Source organism: Dermacentor albipictus, chromosome 1 (assembly GCF_038994185.2).
Source record: "Dermacentor albipictus isolate Rhodes 1998 colony chromosome 1, USDA_Dalb.pri_finalv2, whole genome shotgun sequence".
NCBI classification, from domain to species: domain Eukaryota; kingdom Metazoa; phylum Arthropoda; class Arachnida; order Ixodida; family Ixodidae; genus Dermacentor; species Dermacentor albipictus.
In genome coordinates this window covers 408,928,343-408,950,718 of record NC_091821.1, presented here as the reverse complement: position 1 = coordinate 408,950,718, position 22,376 = coordinate 408,928,343, and the positions used below count along the sequence as shown (strand labels likewise).

Below are 22,376 nucleotides of genomic sequence, written 5' to 3'. Positions count from 1 at the left end.
CATCCATTGGGTGAAGTTCTAAAACGTCCGCGAAGCGAGCATTTGGCCGGTATATGCCGCTATGTGTCACACCACAGGCTACGCTGCCAGCGCCGCGCAACTGCTGACATGAGAGACACTGAGTTACTTGTAAAATGGCATCAAGAGTCAGCTCCGACGAGTTAGTGCGCAGTACCAGCCGTACGGTTCGCTGCGACGTCGCAGGCTACAGCCACAGGGGGTCGGCGACAAGTGCGGCAAAATACTGCAATTTAACCTGCAGGCCACTGTGGGTTAGGCATTAGCAGGAACAGTGACAGGCATTGTATATAGAGCTGCCTGAGAATCACAAGAATTACGCACCCGAGAGCTTGCTGCTGCAAAATGTAAGTGAATGCTCCCGCAGTTCAACCAGATCGGTAGAGTACCGAGATTGTGGTCATCGTCATCTGGATCCAGACGCCCGTAGCTGATGATGTAGGCGTAGCCGGTACATCAATGTAAGAATGATAGCAAGCACTGTATGAGTTGTAGACGTGCTCTAGGGCAAAATATACTATAGAGCTGAACGAGGAATGTCAGGTTTTCTCTTGATTCCAGCCATAGTGGTGGAAATGTCTCACGGAGAGGACCTTTAGGGTGGAACAGGAAAGGTGGCACTGCGATGATGTTGAAGAGGAAGCAAGCTTCGCACATCTGAAGCATAAATGGCAGCGAGTAGATGATAAACTTATTGGTTGCTACGTACCGCATTGAAGCTCAAAGGACCTCCTACACGTGAAAAACTTCTGAGCGCCCACAGTCCAAGTATCCTTGGGTGTAGACCAAGATGTATTCTGAGCGCTTTACCTTGAATGCCTTCCAAAAGCTTGGCGTTCGCTTGAGGGAGGAGGGCAGGAAGAGAACATCGAAGCAGGTTGACCTTTGCAGAGAGCCGTACATATATCTGAAGAAAATATTCCGTTTCAACTGTAGCAAAGTGTGCAAATCAATCGAGGTGCTCGTTCAAGCTCTTCACAAGCGGCGATCAAGTCCTGCGTTTATTAAGAGCCAACCCCAAGAACCCACGCTTGGCAGTGTTATATGAGTTCTAACCTGCAGATGGTAGCGACAGACATCACACATTGTGAACGCCATGGCGCCACACCTCTCGGGTGGCATAACGAGGCCTCGGGGCAGTACACACCCTCTAATGGAGTTGATGGACGTTTGACAAACGGCTGGTAAACGATGCCGTGTTCCCGCAGAAAATATCACGTTTCGAAGAAGGCAGAAGGAGTTTAGGACTTCCAGTTCCTCAAAGTGCACTAAGGCAGTGTCCTAACTGCAGCAAGACGTTTTTTGAATGCGGGAGAAACTGCGGGGTTCACGTGGTCACAGTGCGCTCAATCATTCTAACCAGCGATGTGCGCGCGGAGATATACGTGCGCGGGGACACGGCGGCACCGACTGCAGTCAGACTCGTGCGCGCTCCTTCTTTGGCGTGAACGCGCGTTTTTGGGTGGCCCAAAAAGCGCTCGGTTTTCGAAACTGCTGCCACCGAGCGGCACCGGAGCCTATACGTGCTGCGCACACTCGACTGCGTGTGCGCGCATGCGCGCGTTCACGATCGTGCCCGCGCTGCGCGGGTCATTGCGCCTCGTGCAGACACACACACGTACCACGGGCGCCTAGCGTAACCGGCAGTGCGTGCGGCTTGCGCACAGCGCGAACGCACACAAACGCACGAAGTCGCAGGTCCGAAGGGTTTTGCAAGGAGCAATTACGGCCGCCACACGGAGCGAATCCGAGTGGTCGGAAGGAAGGAAAGCAAATAGAGAGAAATAGAGAATCGGTGACTTGCAAGAAATGCTCCTATCTCGCCATCTCTTTCTTTCCGCGCTCGCTCGCTTGACGCGCGTGCTCTGCACTTCCCGATACGTGCGGGCGAGCGCCGCGTAGTGCATTTCCAGGCGGCGGCAGCAGATGTGGCCCGCTGGTTTTCTTCGGCTCGGCGATGGGATAATGGGCAGCAGCGAGATCCTGGTTAGCGGTGACCCGCGGGGCTCAGTGCCAATATGGCCCCGCCGGGTCACGGCGCTATCCGATCGCGGCTGCGGACGGCGGTGACACATAGCCATCAGAGCGTCACGCGCCAGCTTGCCCTCTCCGTCTCTCGTGCGGTCGCGCACGCGGTGATTTTAAGTAAATGCTACCACGGGCGCCGCCGCGACTGGGGTCTGCCTTGGCGTTCGCTTGCGGCTGCAGAGAATCCGGGCCACACAGAGCGCGGCGGACATCTCCCGGTCGGCAGCCGGTCATTATTTAATCTCTCGACTCGACCGCGGCGTCGTATGCGGCCGGCCAGAATACGCGCGTGACCCGCAGGGCTGCCGGTTGTCATTCAGCCTCGTTACGCCCCCCTCGCCCCCTTTTCCGCCCTCCACCTCCCCACGTTTTCCTCCGGCCGTGCGTGTGGTGCACGGCCGCTCCACGCCTTTTTACGCTTGATCGAAGTTCGTGCGCCTGCCTTTGCAAGGGCAGTTTCACGGAGGAGAGTTTGAGCACACCCTGCACCATCGTCGACTTGCTATAGCGCTTGTGTGTATAACCAAGTGGTAGGCGCAAATATGTACTGAAGCAATAAGGCGAAGGGGTGGTGTTGACAAAAAAGCACCACGGCCGTCGATCGGTTTAAAGCGCAAGGCGAGCCATCGCATTTCATATATACACCGTATAGTACAGCAGGCTGTCCCATAATACTCGCCATCAAACATTTTCACTCGATACATCTACGAAAGCTAACCAAATGGACCGACCGCCTCAAAGTGATGACGTCACATCCAAAACATCTTATCTGGGACACAACTCTCTGCGGTAAGGTACCCGAGAGGTTCAACAATTCTCAACACGGGAACGGAAATGAGGGGGGACGCCAGGGGGCGGGGGAGGGGGGGGGGTTGACTCCAGACTTTGTGAAATTCTGCCATATCGTGAAACCATTGGAACACGCAGCCAGAGTTTGTAATATAATATCCCACAGGAGCAGGCTCTCTCTCTCTCTTTATCAAGAATGGAAGAAATAAAGATAAAATTGTGGCGTTGTTACTTCGAGCCTGCCATTGGTCACGATAAATCTTATTATCTTTACGCCCGCATCGACGATGCACCTCAAAGTGTGCATCGCGAAACAATTGCTTTATAACAAACGCAGACACGTAAAGGCCAATGGCGGGACACTGCATCATTAGACGCTGCTTCGTAACAACGTGGATATTTAATATCGTTGTTCACAGAAATTTGCTGATCTGATTGTGTTTATCGAAGCTCATTCGCATTCACAGAAAAATTTAATTGCTCGCTGATATAAAGAAATAAATTAGCTTCGGTCACTTGAATCGTGCCGACTATCTACGGGGTCATCAATTACGCCTGTGCCCTCCGGTATCGTACACTAAAACCATGCTAACAATGCACTGAAGGAGGGGGTGGGGTGGGGGGGGAGAAGGAGACAGAGAGAGAGAGAAACGATGCCCGAGCATTCAATACACGCTGGCGACGACATAGTTTCACGAGCTGCAGCTGCGCTCTGCAAGTCATGACAAGGAAAATGCCTTTTTTTGTCGTCAAGCAGCAAGATGCCCTTTGTTTTTTCGTGTTTATAATCGTACGGAGCTCTGGCAGGTGCGTACTTTGAATTCAGAAAGCGAAATACGCACTCACCAGAGCACTTCTCCGCCAGCTTAAGGCAACACCTGCGGGGAAAGAGTCTCTTTTTTTTTTCTTTTAGTGCTTTTTCTATAATGAAATGGGATATACCTGCAGGAAACCTATCGCCAAGAGAGTGGGCTGACTTCGTAGAAAAAGCAAGAAACAACAACGAAAGAAAGAAGACAAAAAAAAGAACAATGATTCACACTGAGCAGTAGCGGGGCAGAGCTTGTGACAAGGATAATTGTAGACGGTGCAATAGATGGTTTGCATTCATGCCATCGTGGCCGCCATCTTTGGATAGTAGCACGTCGAGAAGATGCGTTAACAAGAAATGCTAGAGGACGACAGGCACCGAGCGACAAATCGATATCAGTGATAATCCGGTGAAAACAGCCATCCTAAAAAGCGAGACAATTTACGCGCGATAATATGGGATACTGACGTCACTGTGTCCGCCATGTTTGGGGGCTACATCATTAGAAGCTGCGTCCGTGACGTCATGTGAAAACTGTTTATTCAAAATGCAAAGAGCATACGTGCCTGTATGGCGGAACAACTGTAGTGTTATTGAAGAAACATAATTTGTTTTGGCGGTGACCCCCTCCCCCCCTCCCCCCAAAAAAATTGAATTATGAGGAAAGTCTGCTGTGGATTTGTTTGCGGATTGTCAGTGAACTTTATCTTCGTCCGTAGTAAATGTTTCCCGCCATGGGCACAGTACATTAAAAACTGCCCTTCTTATAGCTGAAGCTTTGCCTTGTTGCTTTTGCACCTTTTTCTTCGAAGGTATCAAGATTATTGTGCTACCAGTGCGACGATGCAGCATTAACTCAGAACAATATGACGTACCAAGACCCCATTGCGCCGACCTTTACTCGCGTTGAAAAATATTACTTTGTACTGTAAAGGTATATTGCTCACCGTGGTGCAACTGAATGAACACGATTGTTTTGCAGCAGTAAGCTTTCCAAAGTCGTTTCGCTAATTTTCTCTATCATCAACTCGTTACTGGTCCTTAAAGACGTCAAAGTGGAAAGAAGCATATTGAAGGATAGCGAATGAAGAAATCATCCACGCTTTGTTGCCCTGCGAAGTGCCCGTTGTGGTGAAAATAGAAGGCACTACGATTGCTCGAATGTCGACATGCTCATGTGCTTATAGTCCTGTAATAGCCAACCTATCGGTTTTGCTATGCACTGTTTGGTACCTCGAAATCCTGATTTAAGCCCGGGAAGCTCATTGCATAGCACATAGCAGCGCTTTGGTTAGGCTGGAGCGAGTTTCTAGTAATATTTAGCAAACCAATAATGAATTAAGTATATACTAATAACTACTAATGTTTCTACTCTAATCTTTCATCGTTTCTTGTTTTATCTTTTGCTCAAGTGCACTTTTCATGGGCAGAAATAAAGGTGAAAATGTGTTCTAGTCTTGCTTTATGTAAATCTGTTTCTGAGCATTGCAGGTTTAGACTTTGGTTGCATGCACTTTAATGGCCCACAGTTGATCAGAGCTTGTCCGGAGTCCTCCACTACGGCATCCACTTCGCAGCTTCGCGATTGAAAACTAATTTAATTAACCAGTACCTAGCGTTAGTACGCGCTGTTCGAGCAATGCTGTAGTCGAGAGCGTGGTGTCGGGCGATATCGGTGCCACTCACGTGGGTACACTGGAACTTCATTGAAATCCATAACCGTTGAACTTTCCGAGCTCGTAGGCGAAGATTGAAACTATAGCGATCTACTGTGACAAAATGCTGGGAGTTCCAATACGTCGGCGACTCCAGTGCACATCATCAGCTCTTGAGCTTTCTCCTTCCCTACATATTTTCTTACCCTTTATTTTTTTTCGTACTGCACTGTAGCCAATGGGACTCAGTTCTCATGAACTATAATCCCTTCAATTTTCATTCTCTCTCTCTCTCTCTCTGCCTCCGGCCAGCTGAACTGCAAATTAATCATACCTGCGGCTGGCTTCGACTGTTATTCGACGCGAACAACCTTCACACTGAACAAGCCGTGGTGGCACAGTGCACAATGAGCATCGAATCCGCGAGTGTGACTCGGCCATAGCTGCCGAACACTGAATTTATAATGTAGAGTTAAACATGTGCGACAATTTATTCAACACTATTAAGTCCGAGTGCTCAATATACTTTTCAAAGTGTAGGTTTGTTTGCGAAACCTCAGACTTTCCTGACAATGGCTGCTGGCTGGGTGAGGGTTGCTATTGCTGTCATTTATATATATATATATATATGTGTGTGTGTGTGTGTGTGTGTGTGTGTGTGTGTGTGTGTGTGTGTGTGTGTGTGTGTGTGTGTGTGTGTGTGTGTGTGTGTGTGTGTGTGTGTGTGTGTGTGTGTGTGTGTGCAGAGGTTATAAAGAGGCGTCCACGAAGCGGCTCGTATAAAGCTTGTATGCCGACCACGTATGTCGAGCTCCAAAATTGAGATTGTTGGCAAAGTGCCGCAAAAGCATTCATTTTTTTTTATTTTAACAAGTATCGCGTAAACGTGATGTTGTCGATTTCACGCTTTCATCTTAGTGAGGCGACGTCTACACAACACTGTGATGCAAAGAAGACTGAGATCAGCAAGAAAGTGGCAAATAGCAAAAAATAAATAAAAAAATAATGATGTTATTCATAGAGGTAAGAGGGAGCATAGATCGTTGCAAATATTTGTGTAAGGGCGAAGTGACGCCCGCCGATGGTGCAATGTATGCATAACTTATGTAATAAGTTATGCATACGTAATGTAATAGCCCTGATGTAATGCCCCGACAGTGGTCCTTAAGGGAAAATAAATGATGATGATGATGATGATGATGATGGTGGTGGTGGTGGTGATGATGATGATGATGATAGGCACGATGAACGCCAAGCTAACTTGCACTGCAAGTGGCAAGAGCGCGTACTATACGTTCCATCTTTTCACGCATACACGCGCAGCTTAGTCCGGACAAAAGAGAAACAGAAAAAAAGAAGAAGACGGAGAAATGCCAGAAAAGCTCGCAAACAACCACCTTGTCTGGTGCATGAGCAGAAGCGAGTGCGCGAAACTAATTTCGTCCAGAGACACACACGGCTGCTGCAGCGCGTTTGGCAATTCCGGCTCCGAGACAATCACGACTCTAACGGCCGCGCATGCCTGTACACGTACTTACAAGGCAGGCAATACGGCCACCGCCGTGTAACTGGCAAACGCCTCGGCCGCCTCGCTTCATCATCGCATTCAGGAGCCTCCGGAGACCCGACGGCCAATTCGCGAACTGCGCGCGGACGCACAAAAAACAACGGCGCACAAAAGGAGAGAATGGAGAGGCAGTTAATTAAGCGCCGGTCCGGGTAGGGGGAGTCACAAAGGAGTTCTCGCGTTCTGCGGAAGACGAAGCCGATGGCAATTGGCCATTAAATGGGGCCGAAACCCGAAAAGAAAGAAAGCAACGGAGCTAAGTCCGAGGGCGACGAGAGAGAGAAAGAAAAAGAGAGAGAGAGGGAAGGCGACAAGAGGAGGAGAGCCGTGTTTTATGCGGGAGCAAATATGTATGTTTTTTGGCTCCGGTCGCTAATTGGAAGCTAGCGTTTCTAATGGCTTCGGCGCACCCCTTGCGCGGTTGAGTTGACTTGGCGGCGCGCCATCGCGCGAGCGGTGAAGGAGGTATGTGTACCTGCATGCGTATACGTGTCTGCGTGCGTGTGGGAGGTAGTGCGCGTGTAGACGAACGAGGCGGTGGGGTGCGATTCTGCGCGCATAGCCCGATGTCGCAGTCTCCGAGATTGATGAAAAGAGAGAGAGAACGCCCGTCGTCTCCTTTCGGCTCGTGACGTACTCTGATCAGTTATCCGCACCTGACATTGGGAACGAAGTCACATTCGCAGCTGGTGCAAAATGCTATTCGCGCACTAATATCTATCTATCTATCTATCTATCTATCTATCTATCTATCTATCTATCTATCTATCTATCTATCTATCTATCTATCTATCTATCTATCTATCTATCTATCTATCTATCTATCTATCTATCTATCTATCTATCTATCTATCTATCTATCTATCTATCTATCTATCTATCTATCTATCTATCTATCTATCTATCTATCTATCTATCTATTATTTCTTATCCCGCTTTTTCTTATGCTCTCAGTGTAGGGTACCAAACGAGGCGTTCGTTGCTTGCTTTTTCTCTCTCTTGCACTCCCTTGAATATCGTTCTGTACCACGTGGTTCGGGCCCTCAATATGGTGCCGCGATCGAATAGCAGGAAAGGCGAGAGGGGTGCTTTCGTCATTAGTGCTAGTAACGCGAACCGTTGTTTTCCTTAAATAAACGAACTTACAATGGCCGCACGAAGGCGCCCCCCCTTTACGTGGCTGAGCAAACGAAATCGTTGATTCCCACCACTGCAACAGCGACTGTCACAAACAGCGATCGAGCCTCTTGGTGCAACACGGCGGACACGTATGAAACTTCCGCAAGAAACGCAAACCGCGTTAATCGTGAAGTCAGTGGAAACGGTTCTATAAGATACTCCAGGCTTCGTGTGAATAGAATATCTATAACCCTGTTCCTCGGTGACACCGATATTTGCATGACCACTGCTGAAGACCATAGGTCACAAATAAGACTTTTACCTACTGCAATGCGCCTTCTAATGATTTGCACGCATCACACGCGGCCTAACGGTGTGCTTTTACCATTCGTTATCTCGGCTAGAGCCATTACACATTCCACCCACTTACTGATACGTCATTGTTGTGCACGTATAAGGATCTGAGTTTAAATACAACAGGCACAGTGTTATTGTCCGTTGCTTTGCCTAAATTCTCCTGATTTCTTTTTTTTTCACGTGCATATTCCTATCTTCGGTTGTCACTATGAAGTGCTCGCTCTTTTCAACTCAAGGCGTTTTACTTTACTTGTCCATTGTGATTACTCAGAATTTGAATCATTGTGTTAACCCTTTCTAGCCCACAAGTATGTACAGGAAACCGAATATCTCTCTAGCTCTCCCCAAATAAAACAATGTCATCCGCGCACGTTAAATCTGAAAGATTCTCCTCCACCACACATGTTATTTTCCTCTTGCCTTCTCTCTCTGCTTGCGCGTACATGAAAAAAAAAAATATATAGCGACAACGAAGCGCAATCCTTCCCCGTACCTTTCCTGATATGTGCTGTTACGTTCTTAATCGGCGCTGTTAAAACTACGTTATGGGGTTTTACGTGCCAAAACCACTTTCAGATTACGAGGCACGCCGTAGTGGAGGACTCCGGAAATTTCGACCACCTGGGGATCTTTAACGTGCACCTAAATCTAAGTACACGGGTGTTTTCGCCCCCTTCGAAATGCGGCCGCCGTGGCCGGGATTCGATCCCGCGACCTCGTGCTCAGCAGCCCAACACCATAGCCACTGAGCAACCTCGGCGGAGGTGAAGCAAGCACTCCGCCAATAATAATAATAATAATAATAATAATAATAATAATAATAATAATAATAATAATAATAATAATAATAATAATAATAATAATAATAATAATAATAATAATAATAATAATAATAATAATCAGTATGCATTGTTTCAAGTCGATGGGTAAACTGGAACTGCTTGCGAACATTGCATGCACTCGCGAACCGGAGGCGTTGCCACATGCACAAAGGACAAGATGTATGCATGCACTACCATACACCCTTGACTCGCAAGAGAACAATACCACCGACTGTGGGGACGTCTGTGCCACACGAATGGAAGAGGGAATTGTGATCCACTGTGCATATATCTCCAGCACTACCAGGTGTGATATCGAGAAGCTCGCGACCACGTACTTTGCATGGGTTAACCGTGATGACACTACCCACGTGATCATCGTTGGAGACTTGATGTGGACATTTAAAAACCAGACATGAAATCTTTCACTCAGTTCGTGCTAAAGGAGTTTGGTTTGCAGAGCCACAGCAATCCAAGTCGCTCAGCTACTCAACAATGGTCGTGTGTCGATTTAACTTTTGCCAAGTTTCTGTATAATGTTGTAACCGAACCAATGAGTGCATATCACAGTAATAACACAGCCATCGTAACTAGCATTACCAAATGACGAAAATAAATACACGCACCCTTGTCTAACCCTGCGTGATGTACTGCAGCTTCGCTGCTCATCCACCGTCACAGAGTAGAATCGCTCCTCAAATTTTTTGTTGTTGATATACAGCATCCAGGAGGGCTACTTATAATTGTCTGTCTGTTTCGCCATACACAATGTGTGATTGCAAACAAGCTACCATCTATGCGGCTGCGGATTCCAAAATCCCCGCGTAGCTCCACCAGCATCTTCTTACTTTGTTTTGGAGCGCAAAACATTGATTTTATGATTTGCGTTCTTATTAACCTTTATGCTTCAAATGATGCTGCAAGGTACCCGTAACGTTTAATGCGAACCATATCTAATCACTCTCGTAAATTAAGCTCATTCGACTTTGTGGCCGCTTTGGTAGAATTTGGTTGTGCTGAATAATTCCTTTCCAATTAGCGTGACGATGCGCCTTTTCTCTTTAGGCGCCGGGTCGCCCTACTGGCTGCGCCACTGTCTTCTACAGCATAAACTGCCTCAGTTTCAGCACCCATACGTATATACCAGAAACTGCTTACTCAACCTAGCTTTGCTCTTATGTTCGGTGCTCAAGTCGGGCGCAAGCACTTGATGGAATCATCAGACCCGCATAATAAGTTCCGAGATATCCCTTCCAAACTTTCAGAAAAATGCATTGCCGTTCAGGTAATCATTTCCCCGAAGCCTCCGTAACGCAGTCCTAAGCAAAACTAAGCGAAGCATCAATTCTATGACAGAGTTTAGGACGAGTGCTACTGCTATTCTCAGGATTCCTACTTAGTAAGTATGCCTATAGACAACTAACCAGCCGCAGTTCCGAAGTAGTTGATGTATATGTACGCCTTACAGCAATTATTTCAAAGGCTACTTATTCAATTTTAATTATTCACTCCATGAAAGTTTATTGCACAGCTACTTCTGCTGTCGCTGCAAGTTAACAAAAAAGAAATAAAACACACGTTATCTCCATTTCGCTGTCTTACAAATTTCTGGCTTTGGAGCACATGGCGGATCAGGGGATCTGCCCTTTCGAGCAGCTGCGGCTTGTCCCAAAGCATGCTTTCCCAAGATTTTTTCAGACGGCTCGGCATTTCGAATAATATACTTCGATGGAAGGCACTATCTCGAAACATTTAGGCTTCGACAGAATATATAACCCCCGTATTCAGAAATGCGCTTCAACTTGTAGCCCTTGCTTGACTTGGTTAAGTTCCGATGTAAATTAGTCAATAACGCCTGACGGGAACCCGTCGAAGGAACCGCATCGAGCGTCTTGGGCAAGTTCATGCCAGGCGTCATCAATATCACGTCAAGCACGCGCTGCAAGGCGCATTTCTGAATTCGGGAGTAAGTAATTTAGTAGACTCGCCGGCATCTCCAAGCATCTGTCGCTCATAATTTTATCCCCTCCCGGCGCTCGTTTCACCGACGCGTCAAATGCTCTCGGGTGGCTCTGGATTCCTGGCATTTCGTACCCTCGCGGCGCGGGAGTGACGTCATACGCGCAGGCCTTGCATGCTACGACTCCGTAACGGCGCGGTAAGCGCGCTCATAAAACAAGATGTAATTGGACCTCGTTGCCGGTCTCTTACAGCACGTTGCTTTGCGCGCGAAAGCAACGACGGGCGATAAAATCTCTTCTTGAAATGGACGTGTAAAGGCTGCGAAAGCGTTCGAGAAAGGTTATGGAATCTCGTTAACAAGTACACTTGATGTCAGCAGCGCGAAGAAGCACGCGATCGACCTAAACGAGGGGGCCGTTGCACCGTGGCACGCGCTGGTGCCATAAAACTTTTTTGCAGTACCTTGCGTAATCCAATTTGGTGTGGTAAGAGCTGCGGGGACCATTAAAACAACGAGGAGAAAGGGCACCGCTCTCTCTTCGCACCCCACTTCACCATACCGCATACCTATCTCTATTGGGAGGTTCCCGTGAAAGCATCTATGCTCTGTATCACTGAAACTAAAACCACGCAGTGCTGCGTGAAAGCTTTCGCCAGCTGGTCAAGTAAACGACCTTATTTCTGGACGCCGGGTTCGTCAACGTTGCGTGCAAGTGTATCCTCCGCGTGGTTTACTTTGAAGAACGAAATAAGCAGACCGACCGGCGTGCAAGAAGGGCCTCACGACACCTAATCATCGAACTCGCTTGCACTGGCTTTGAACACGTGGTGCATTTGTACGCAGTATGCCATCGTCGCAGTATGAACAAGCATTACGTTCCTCTATATACGTGCGAGTGCCGATTCCCTCAGTATGTGTCGCTGCTTACCACTGCACGTATTTAGTGGGCCCGGCCATCGGGAACATGAAGGAGAGGGAGGAGAGAGAGAGAGAGGTATGGCCACACAAGGTAGAGGGTGGCCGAGGCATCCTGGCAGGAGGGTTCTTCATTCCAGTAATGAGCAACACTCGATCCCCCTCCCCCAAGCCGAGGTGGCTCTCATTAAAGCTGGCACAATAAACGCGCCCCCTGCCGTCGTTAACCGCGCCGACACGCCGCGAGCCGAGGGCCAGGGTCGCGCCGAGTGATTATTACGCCGGACGCCATCGCCCAGCGACGGCGCGTATTCATTAAACATCTTCGCGGCTCCGGGTGCGCTTTCGTGCGTCTGTTCGCGCATCGCCTCTGCCGTGTGTGCGAGCTCTCGTCTCTGTAATAAGTGCGCGATGCGTGTGCGTATACGCACCGTTTGTTCGTGCGTGCGTGCCACCCCTCACTCGGGAGCAGCTGCCAGCGGCCCGTACCTCTCCTCCCGCTTGGAAAACCTAATTAAACCGCATTAATTTCGTGCGACTGAGAGACGCCCACCGATTTCGTCTGTTTCACCGCGCGTCTCGCAATTGATACCCCCTGAGCGGCTCCCCTTGCCGGCGTGATAATGTAACAACAATAAAGAAGTGGCAAAAGCTGCGTACATAGGCAGCTGCTGGAAGCACGCGGGGTTAGTGCGCGCCCTCGCTTATACATCATGCGAGCAGGCACGATGCACGAGGGAGCGCGGTGTAAGCTCCGATGATTGATGCGAGTACGGGCCAGAACCTTTGTTGCCCGCGGTGTGCGAAATGCGAGTTTATTCACGAGTGCGAGGGGGTTATGTGCTGCGAGAAGACGCGGGGCATATGTGGGCGAAGTGCTGCTTTGACTCATGTGTTCAATAGAATTATAGCGTCACTCTTCTTTGTTATGTTCGTTAGTTTTCTACGAAAAATCCTGGAAAGAAATGACTAATCGCGAACCTGTGAAGAAATGTGACTGGCGACATTTTGCGGATTAAAAATGGTATCGGCTCTCTGCGAAATACATTCCACCGAGTCGTCTATAACTGCGTGTCGTATCGTATTCCAGCCTCGGTAATGACTACTGACTCCTCGCATCTTGTGTAAATTGTTGTGTTCGCATGTTTCTTGGTTTTCGAAGTTCGCGTTATCTCGGCGGTCGCAGAATCTGCGGGCATTCCTGCCGCCTCTGTATGACGACAAGCAGTTAAAAGTCGTCTAAGCTCACGGCATTTCCCATCGGTGTACTGGCGAAGCTGGGAGGGCTTTCGATGAAAGAGCTTTAAGTGAAAAATAAGGAGCAAGCGTGCTACTTCAGCGCATGTTGTAAAGGTTAGGAAATACTTAATGAGAAGAGGAAGTTTATAAGAAGCAACCAGAAGAAGCGTTCAGATGCGTTCCTATCGCAAGGCAACGCCGTATTAAAGGCAAACATTCAAGATATCTGCAAGAATTAAGAAAACTACGATAGCGAGCATGTTGCATAGTATGACAGCATATGCTATGACAGTCCTGCTACCTGGTGGTTAGGACGTGCCTTATGTGAGATGCAAATTCCGGTCGGATAAGGAATCGAAGCTATTCCTCGAAAAGTACGTGATTGCTTGAGAATGTGTGATAAAACTAGCCATGAGCCTGAAAAACGAAGCGAATGCTCTCAGCATATAGGGAAGGCAACATAAGGAGATACAACACCATGGAGTATATCTCTTCGAAGCGTGTTTGAATATTTCAGAATGCGGATATGAACAAGAAAAGATTGTTCTGAGACCCTCCGTATATTTTTGCACGCAAGATTTCAGTATCTCAGGCGTGAAGCTAACACGAGAAATGCTATCCCCTTAACTAACCGACAACAAAACTTTAGCCGTAAAGGTGGAGTTACAGATAGCGTGAGCCTGCTATCTATATAGTCGTGTGTATATAAGTTGTTTTTCAAAGATTATGCGTACGCGAAACCGCTGACACCGTCATTCTCAATGAAAAAAATTGCTTTCCCCGGGTGCGATTTCTCGGTTTTCTCATGTGCAATTTCTTCCCACAATTTCAGATAATGCGTATAAAATTATTGCGTTTAGTTTTCTGCAGTCATCAAGCAAACGAAGGTTAGGACAAAGGAAATTACATTGTACACTAGCCTAGTGCTCTGCCTGTATATTGTCGCCCTTTTGCGGGAATGAAATATTTACTTTACGGACAGGCGCTTTCCATACGGTAATGCGGCCGTGCTAAAATTCTCTAATAGGAGGAGGAGCGGGGGGGGGGGGGGGGGTTATAAGGTATGCACGCCTAAAGAAGTTCGCTCATCATTCCGCACAGGTAGCATGCAGCGCAGAGTCGCATAGTGAGTACAGTTAGCAACGAGACCCTAAAAGGGAAAAACTAAATCAGTCCAAACTGATAAATTATTCTTCCAAACTCTAGTTTCGATCGTCACGCCGTAAGAGACCGATTATCGGAAGATAATGACAGTCACAATTTCATTTTCATTTTAATTCTACGCCGTAATCCCGACGCAGCCACGTCAGTGTGAGGTTTCGGTTTTCAAAGCATAACTTTAGTATTTGGGTCACCTCAGCAAAAGTTTTCGAAACGTATCGCTAATTTCAGTCCCTGGCTGTTTTAGTATACATACACAATGTTGTCCGTCTTTATCGATAAGAAGTTAACTTGTAGGCCAACGCTTAGACAATGCCTGTGCACTCTGCTTTGTGCCGTTTTGTTATACTAGGCCAGAAATTTCCATCGTCGAGCCCAGCGTGACGAAAGGCGTGACGTCAAAATCACCGCGTCTTACTCGGAAGCATCCCCATTAAAGATTCTATAGCAGTCCGGCCAGGTAGCAAGGCCATCGTCGTGGATAGGAGTGCACAGGCATTGTATCTATGGCTGGCGGTGACTAGGCTCGGGCCGAGGATGTTGAGATCCATAACGTCCCTGCGAGTTGGTGTTGAAACTTCAAGGCCAGGTCGCCGCTCGTCCTACGGTAATTCTTGTGTTTTTATGGCTTTTCGAGGGCTTGTCTCACGGAAAAGAGAGAGCTTTCTTTTCTTTCTTTTTGTACAAGGATAGTTGCACTATTGCGGCTCAAATTCTCTTTCTCTGCTGTGTCCCTTTAATGTTTGCTGCTTATTACGGCTTACGCGTACACTTGCAAATGATGGAAATGAAGCGTTTCACTTGGAGCTCGGGAATATCGACTGCGCGTAACAATATGGCCAGTCTCTCTGCGAGAAGCGGTACATACGCACCCACGCACTGCGGCTGTGAAAGGAGCGGAATTTCGCAACGATCTCGGCGATAAGCGTATTAGCGGAAGACGAGAGGGAAATGAGCGCCGCAAGCGCGGATAACACGCGAACAGGTAATGAAGAGAGAATGTTGCGTACGTTTCCTATCTAAGTGCAATCAATATTGACGCGCCAATTAACGACGCGCGCCAGTCAAGGGTCGCATTCCCTGAATGAACGCCGAACAGAGCTCGCGAAAACGCTTACCAAAGGCACTAATGTATAAGAGAAACAAGATCACGTATATATATATACATATATATATATAGGCTTGCAGAGCGCGCGGCAATTACTTTTCCTCTCATGTCGCGTCCGTGTACACAAAGTATTAACAAAGGCGCACAGCTCGTTCGCGGCGCTCGCCCGAACAGCAGTGCCCGTATTATGCTCGCGACCACGCGGTCTCCGTGCACAGATGTTTGTGACGTCTCCTCAGCGCGAGTGGGGCGCATATACGCTGCGGCTTTCGCTAAGCACGCTGTGCGTGCACCTGTGCGCGCGCGCGCGCGTCGGCGTCGAAAGTGACGCCGCGCGTCGCTGTGAGCGGGTCCGCACGCGCTTGTGCGACGAGGCCTCGGACGTTGAAAAAAGCCAATTTCGCCAATTAGCGCGCACTGCAGGCGGCGGCGCGCTCGGTTGAACGAGCCGCGCTAACCGTGTGTAGCGTGTACACCGAGCTGCAGCGGCCGGCGGGGCGCAGGAGGATGAGTCCGGAAATACGCTACTTGGGAAAACCAGACTGGCCTCCGTTGGCTCCCGAAGGTGAGCCCCGTCACTTCCTTCTTCGCTGCGAGGCTGACGCGTTTTGCTCTTTTGTGCGCGCGTCTCCTAGTGACCTATTGCGAGAGTCCCTTGGGGAACTCCGTTGTCGCGGTCCGGATGGTTGCGCCGTTTTCTGCAGCGTTAGTCGAAGCGCGTGCCGTTGTGCTCGCTGTGTGTGTCCGTCGTTACCGCTTCGATTATGAAATTAAGTGCTTACTTTGTCCGCACTGTGTAGCCGAGATACACGCGGCGAGCAGTTTCTCTTCGCAGCGAGTCCATTTATGACAGTATTACTTCCGGAAAGCACTTGAACGTTTGTATTTAGATATGATAAAATGATCTAAAGCGAAGTAGTCAGTCAGCGAAGCAAGAAGGAAATTGAATTCATCGTCGGGTCAATTAGTTGCACCAGGGCAAATACAACGGGAAGAGCAACTGGCCATCTTTGTCGCGATATATGACTGGCGAATTAATGATGCATACCGTGCCTAAATCAATTATTTTGCTACTTTCTGCTGTGGTTATCTAGAATCTAGAGTTTTTTTTTTTATCTTGTGGGGTCAGGGGAGCGACAGTGGTGAAATCACAATACTTTTTATTTGCGGAAGGTGGCTGATGCGTATTTTCATCTTTCGTGCTGGTTTGCTTCTGGGCAAACTTAGCATGCAAGCTTTTGCTGGCCGTGTATTGAACAAAACGTTTTGTCAGTTAATCTAAATGCACACTTTGGAAGTGCACTCAGGTAAGTCGCGAAGTTACACCTTATGTGGCTTTACCCTAGAAGATACTTAGCCCTTTCTGATAACTTGAGCTAGCGAATTAGAACTTTCTATACTTGCGCAAAAGAGTAACATACACGTTGTATGTGAGAAAACAGTGGTAACATGCCAAATTTGCGGAACCTAATTGCGACATGGTAGGGGCGGACGTATCGAGTGGATGGTCACGGGTTTAGAAGGTAGATAAGCTTAGAGTCTGATCCATTAGCTGAGTTCCGATACTCGATGTTGATGGCTTACTATAGACAGCTAAGCGGACAACGAGCATCTAGAAGTCTCTTTCCAACATCGAAGTAAAAAACGATGACGGCTACTCTGCTGCCCAAAAGCGATAGCGAGGCTGAGCAGAATACTTGCAAACTAGACGGGAAGATCCTCCGCACACCAGAAAATTTAGTACTCAGCATGCTTTTTTATGCACTCATTGTAAAATATAAGTTGTATCTTCCATGGCTTCGCACACGCAAAATGATAAAGTACAGCGACAACATATGCTTTCCTTAGTTTTCTTTTTCTTTTCTTTTTTTTTTTTTGACGGGAAGTGTCTTGAAGTCGCCAGGACATATTCCAAATGTGCTCGAAGCTATCTTCTTGGTAATCAAGTTAGGCCAGCGATAGTGCTCGACCGAATTGAAACGCAGCCATTATTTGGCAAACGTACTCGCGGATGTAACTTCTTTTTCATTGTCTCTCGGCTGATCGTTCGTTGCAAGGACGTACACGTACTGTACGAGAGTCCAGGGACTGTTATTCAAGCGGACCTGTCATTCAAGCATTTCCAAGGTTTGTCACAAACCCGCAGGGGTGGCGTCGCGCTTCGATGCAGCACCCTCGGGAACAGGATCGAATTCCGACCATGGCGGCGGTATTTCGATGGGGGTGAAATGCAGAAACGCCGGTGTACCGTACATATGGCGCACGCTAAGGAATCCCAGGTGGTCAAAATTAACCCGGAGTTCCTCACTGCAGCCTGCCTTATAATCAAATCATGATTTTGGCACGTAAAACAGCAGAATTTAATTTTTTTGTAAGGTTTGTGTAGTGAAACATTACACATTATAGCATATAGGATTTCGACCGTGCATACCTCGTAAGGCTCTGTTGCTCTTCTCTACATGTACTGCGAACATAACATCTTCTTGGAAAAGAAGTCGAGTCGTTCCAGGTGTCCAGGCGTTCCAGGCCATGCCGGCAACAAGCAGGCTCGAAGACTAAGCGTATTGTGTATGCCTATGACGGCTCACATGAATAAGCTCAACGCGAAACCACAAAACGGAACAAATGGGATTCAAAACATCTGCGCGGTGTAACAATGCTATTGGGGCAACTCTAAGCATTGAAAATATCTGGAGCTTCATTATAGGCCGAGTCTCTGCGAGAAAGATCGTTTGGCGACTGAGTGAGAGCTTTGCAATGCACCACCAGTCGGCACGAACGCAGGTACAGGCGCTCCCAGAATAATTCGGAACGCCGGACACGCAGCTGCTCGTCGGCGGAGCACGCCGGCGGATAAATACAGGCAAGATTTGCGCATGCGCGGTCTCCCTAGCGAGCAAGTTTCGCTCCCTAGTGCATCTAGATTGGCGTTGGCTTGCTCCAAGAAGGTAACGCTAGGTGCCCTGGGCGAATGAATGTCTAGCACAGCATGCATGCACCGTAATCTATAAATAAAGGCTCGTGGATTCCTTGCAGCGTATTCTCGCCATGGTCTACATACCGTCTGGGAGATAGCAATGCTTTGCGTGATTACATGCTAGTGAGGCGGCTTGGCTACAACGGCATCGCTGCCTTATTTTTCCACCGTGTTAGCCTGTCCTGCGAAGTATTAGCTCTTAGTAAAATAGCTCCCTATCCGTGTTACTACTAGCTTCGTAATACGAGGACAATTACCACTATTACACGACTCCTCTTAACGGGTGTGTCTGCGATAGTTGCAATAAAAAAGTTTACAATATAAAATAACGCGGCCCGTTCATCAAGGCCAATTTCACGCACAAGAACTCACTTCATACAAAGGGCACTCTAATGAACTCTTCACGACTCTATCATTTATTGGCGCACCCCGTTACGTGGTTCGCATATATTGTGCGCCAATCAATCACGGAATCTGGACCAATGGTAGCGAGTATCCTTACGTATTGATCGCGGGTCGGCGTTTGTTGGCGAATATACTCATTTTCATGCTCATTGTATTTTGTTCAGAGGAAATATACAATGATAATCATGGTTAGGCTGTGTGAGCTGAATGCAAAAAAAAAATAGTAAGGAGAACACAGTAAATCTAAATGACAGGAAGAACACTGGCTTTAATTTTCCACAGTAAACAAAAAGAATCCAAACGTAACTGTTTCGTCTAAAGCTGTTGGCATGTTCCGCTATCAATATCTCGCGAATGCGCCATCCACGCGAAGCGCAGCTTGTACGCGGCGTGGAATTGACTCGTAGAGCGCATCTACGAAGTCCCTCCTCTCACCAAGGCGCTTCCACTCGCGCGTTATGGCGAGCCAGAGCTCGTCGGCACTGGCCCCTCCCAGATTCAGCTTGCATAAACTTTCCTTCATCATGCCCAACACGTTCTACATAACATTGAAGTCTGCACCTTTCGGAGGCCAGTCAAGAACGCGAACACCACGTTCTTGAAGAAGTTTTTCCACAGCTCTGGCGGTGTGCACCGAGGCCAGGTCTTGTTGGAACAAGTAGCAGCCATATTTAAATGACCCTTCCAGAACGTATGGCAATAGGTGGTAGTCCAGAATTTCGCAGTAAGCTTTAGCTGTGAACGATGGGGACAGTCGGATTAGCGGACCGAGGCCCTCTTTGCTAATTGCTCCCCAAACGTTGATACTACAGCGGCCGCTGCTGCAGATCTCGTAAACATACCCAGGCTCGTATCTACACGAAAAGAAGGGAATAGATAATGATCTTTTCAGGTGAAATACCTTTTGCGCGTCCGAAGAATTTGTACTTAAATGATCAGAAAGAAAATGAAAATACGTGCAGTTATATGGTCTCCATACGCGGCGCTCTTGACCCCATCGAGATGAAAATGTCGATTCATCTGAGAATATGAATTCCTTCCATTCTTCAGTCGTCCAGCGCTCATATGCCCTGCCAAACTCAAGGCGCCGGCGTTTTTGGCGCTCCGTAAGGTGTGGCTTTTGTGCCGCGACAAACCCACGAAGACCAGCCATTCGCACGCGCCTTCTGTTTCCTCACTGACATGCACGTTGAGGGCTGTCTTGAACTGGCGGGCGCTCTGAATAGGATTTGCAACGGCTGCAGCAACAATGAGAAGTCGGACTCTTCCGACGTGCATCGGTGTCGTTCTGATCATGCTGCATCTTTGAGTCGGCCATCTTCATTCCTGTATGCTTGGATTATTCGGTTGACCGCACTTATAGACTTTCCTGTGAGGTGGCATATCTCACGTTGAGGTATACCTTGTGAGCTGAGCTTAATTATATTTCACCGCACATTCACCGGCACTCTTTTCGGCATGTTGCATCGACAGGAATAGGGCGAAATTCGCGTAACTGTCATTGTTTCAATGTGTTCGTATCTCTTTATCAATCGAGCCGCCGATATCATCACGGTTGCATCAGACGAAAACACCGCCCTTTGCCAGCGCTAGTCACGGTCACCTACCGTAAATATTTTGAGCAAATGATAAATATGACCCGCACGAAAAATGAAAAAAAAAAGGCGCCCAAGCACCCGAACATGCAGACACGAGCGCTTATGCTCCAACGCGAGTGCATGCGCAGACACAGCTTGTCACAGACACCACTGGCCCAGCCTCCCTTGACAAAACGTTAAGGGGCACCTAGGGCTACCGTTTTGCAGACACGCAACACAAACTAGATGCACTGGGGAGCCAACCTTGCTCGCTAGGGAGACCGCGCACGCGCAAACCATGGTACTACTTTTCCCACGGGCGCGCTCCGCCGGCGAGCAGCCGCGTGTGTTGCGTTCCGAATTATTCTGGGAGCGCCTGTACATCGATTACTAACTTTGTGAATTCATGCTAGCGTTCAAATAGAAAGCGTCACACGTACAAGCGAAGATTGCCCATAAAAGTATCGTCAGGATTGTGGCATGTTTTAGCGAATCGCACGAGCATGGGTGATAACGATATCTCACTGAAGATGTGTGTGTGTGTTTCGGGATACCACCCAATCTGCCGTTGCAGTGGCGGCTTTTACAGCGAAGCTCTATATGGCTAGCCGATTCGTCCGTCCATCTGTCGCCTGTATGCCGAAAACTCCTCCGGGGAAACCCCATGCGCATGCGCGAAAAGAGAAAGAGAAAACCCCTTAAACTTTGTAAAGTAGCGACACTCTCCTCCTCCGCCTTCCCTCCTCCTCGTTTCTCCTCTCTTTCACGCTCCCTCCTCGACCGTGGCGCCGCCTACACTGCTCGAGCGTAGCAACGCCGCCAGCATGCGCTCCTCGCCACTCCGTAGACGCTTCTCGAGCAAAAATGGCGCTGATGCATGGTGCGAGGGCCCACGTGGTGCTGTTAGGCCAATAGCGACGCGGCGTCGGCCTCGGCCAGAGTGGGCGAGGAGGAGGCAGCATTCTTCAAAGCGTGGCACTACTTTACGAAGTTTAAGGCGCTTTAGTCATATGTACTCCCGAGGAGCAGGCAGCTTTAGGTCAGCAACGCCGTGACCATAACCGGAATCGAGCTCGTCTATGCCTTGCCGATGCTGCAGGGTGGGCACAAGGACAGGCTCGTGCAGCCGAGCGCAAGCAGCAACTGCTTACCGAGGATCCGGCAGCCTACTAAGTCCTCGTTTAATGAACTGTCGGAATTAAGCCAGTGATAAACACAGGGGACGCACGTTTCAGCTTCGCTGGTTAAGCATTTGTACGGAGTACTTGGGCGGTGATTTTTTCGGGTTTCTTATCTACAATTTTAAGGTGATTCCTTAACGTTTACTATACGGAAAACGCTGGTATTGAATTTTTAGGAACACCTACAAAGAATTGGTATACGAGGCGCTACTATAGCTTATTTTTATTGTATATTAGTAGAGCACGTATAAATCAGAGCCAATGAATACGCACTTAGAGACGTAAAGCCAACACTAGAGCAACATAGAATCATTTCTCCATTGGGAAGAACGCTAGACAAGAGCCGAGCCGAATAACCCTTGTGTAGTTTTTGTTTATACGTTTGTTTGTTCACTTGCTTGTTTGTTTGTTTTCAACCCCTATTCGTTGATCAATCAAGCTTCTGCGTGAGGCTCACGAGACATCAGTATTAACAAGAACTGCTCCTGAGATGGCTCAACCGAAACTCATCAGAAGCTTTCCCCTGAAGCGCAAGCACGGAACACAGCACAACAATGCTAAATACTCGGTTCTTAACTGCTTCTAAGTCTGAAGCAATTATTCGCTTTGGTGCGTCGTACATTCATGCCGTTCTCATTAAACAGGTCCTAGAGCGGCGCGCATTATGCAACGAAATGCCATCAGT

At 48.2% G+C, this 22,376-nt stretch overlaps 1 protein-coding gene across 5 annotated transcripts in view; it reads left to right on the top strand.

Annotated features, from left to right (window-relative positions):
* LOC135918178 (homeobox protein aristaless-like) overlaps nt 1-22,376 on the top strand; it is a 170,849-nt gene that overhangs the window by 62,221 nt on the left and 86,252 nt on the right. Inside the window, exon 1 of one of the 5 annotated variants that reach the window (XM_065451845.1) lies at nt 14,905-15,050. The exons of 3 other annotated variants lie outside the window; for them this stretch is intronic. In XM_065451845.1, the coding sequence (XP_065307917.1) occupies nt 14,981-15,050 (70 nt within the window). In that variant the 5' untranslated portion in view covers nt 14,905-14,980. Of the gene's footprint in view, nt 1-14,904; nt 15,051-15,875; nt 16,117-22,376 lie in introns of those variants that run through there. One more of the 5 variants, XM_065451846.1, reaches the window with a different exon arrangement.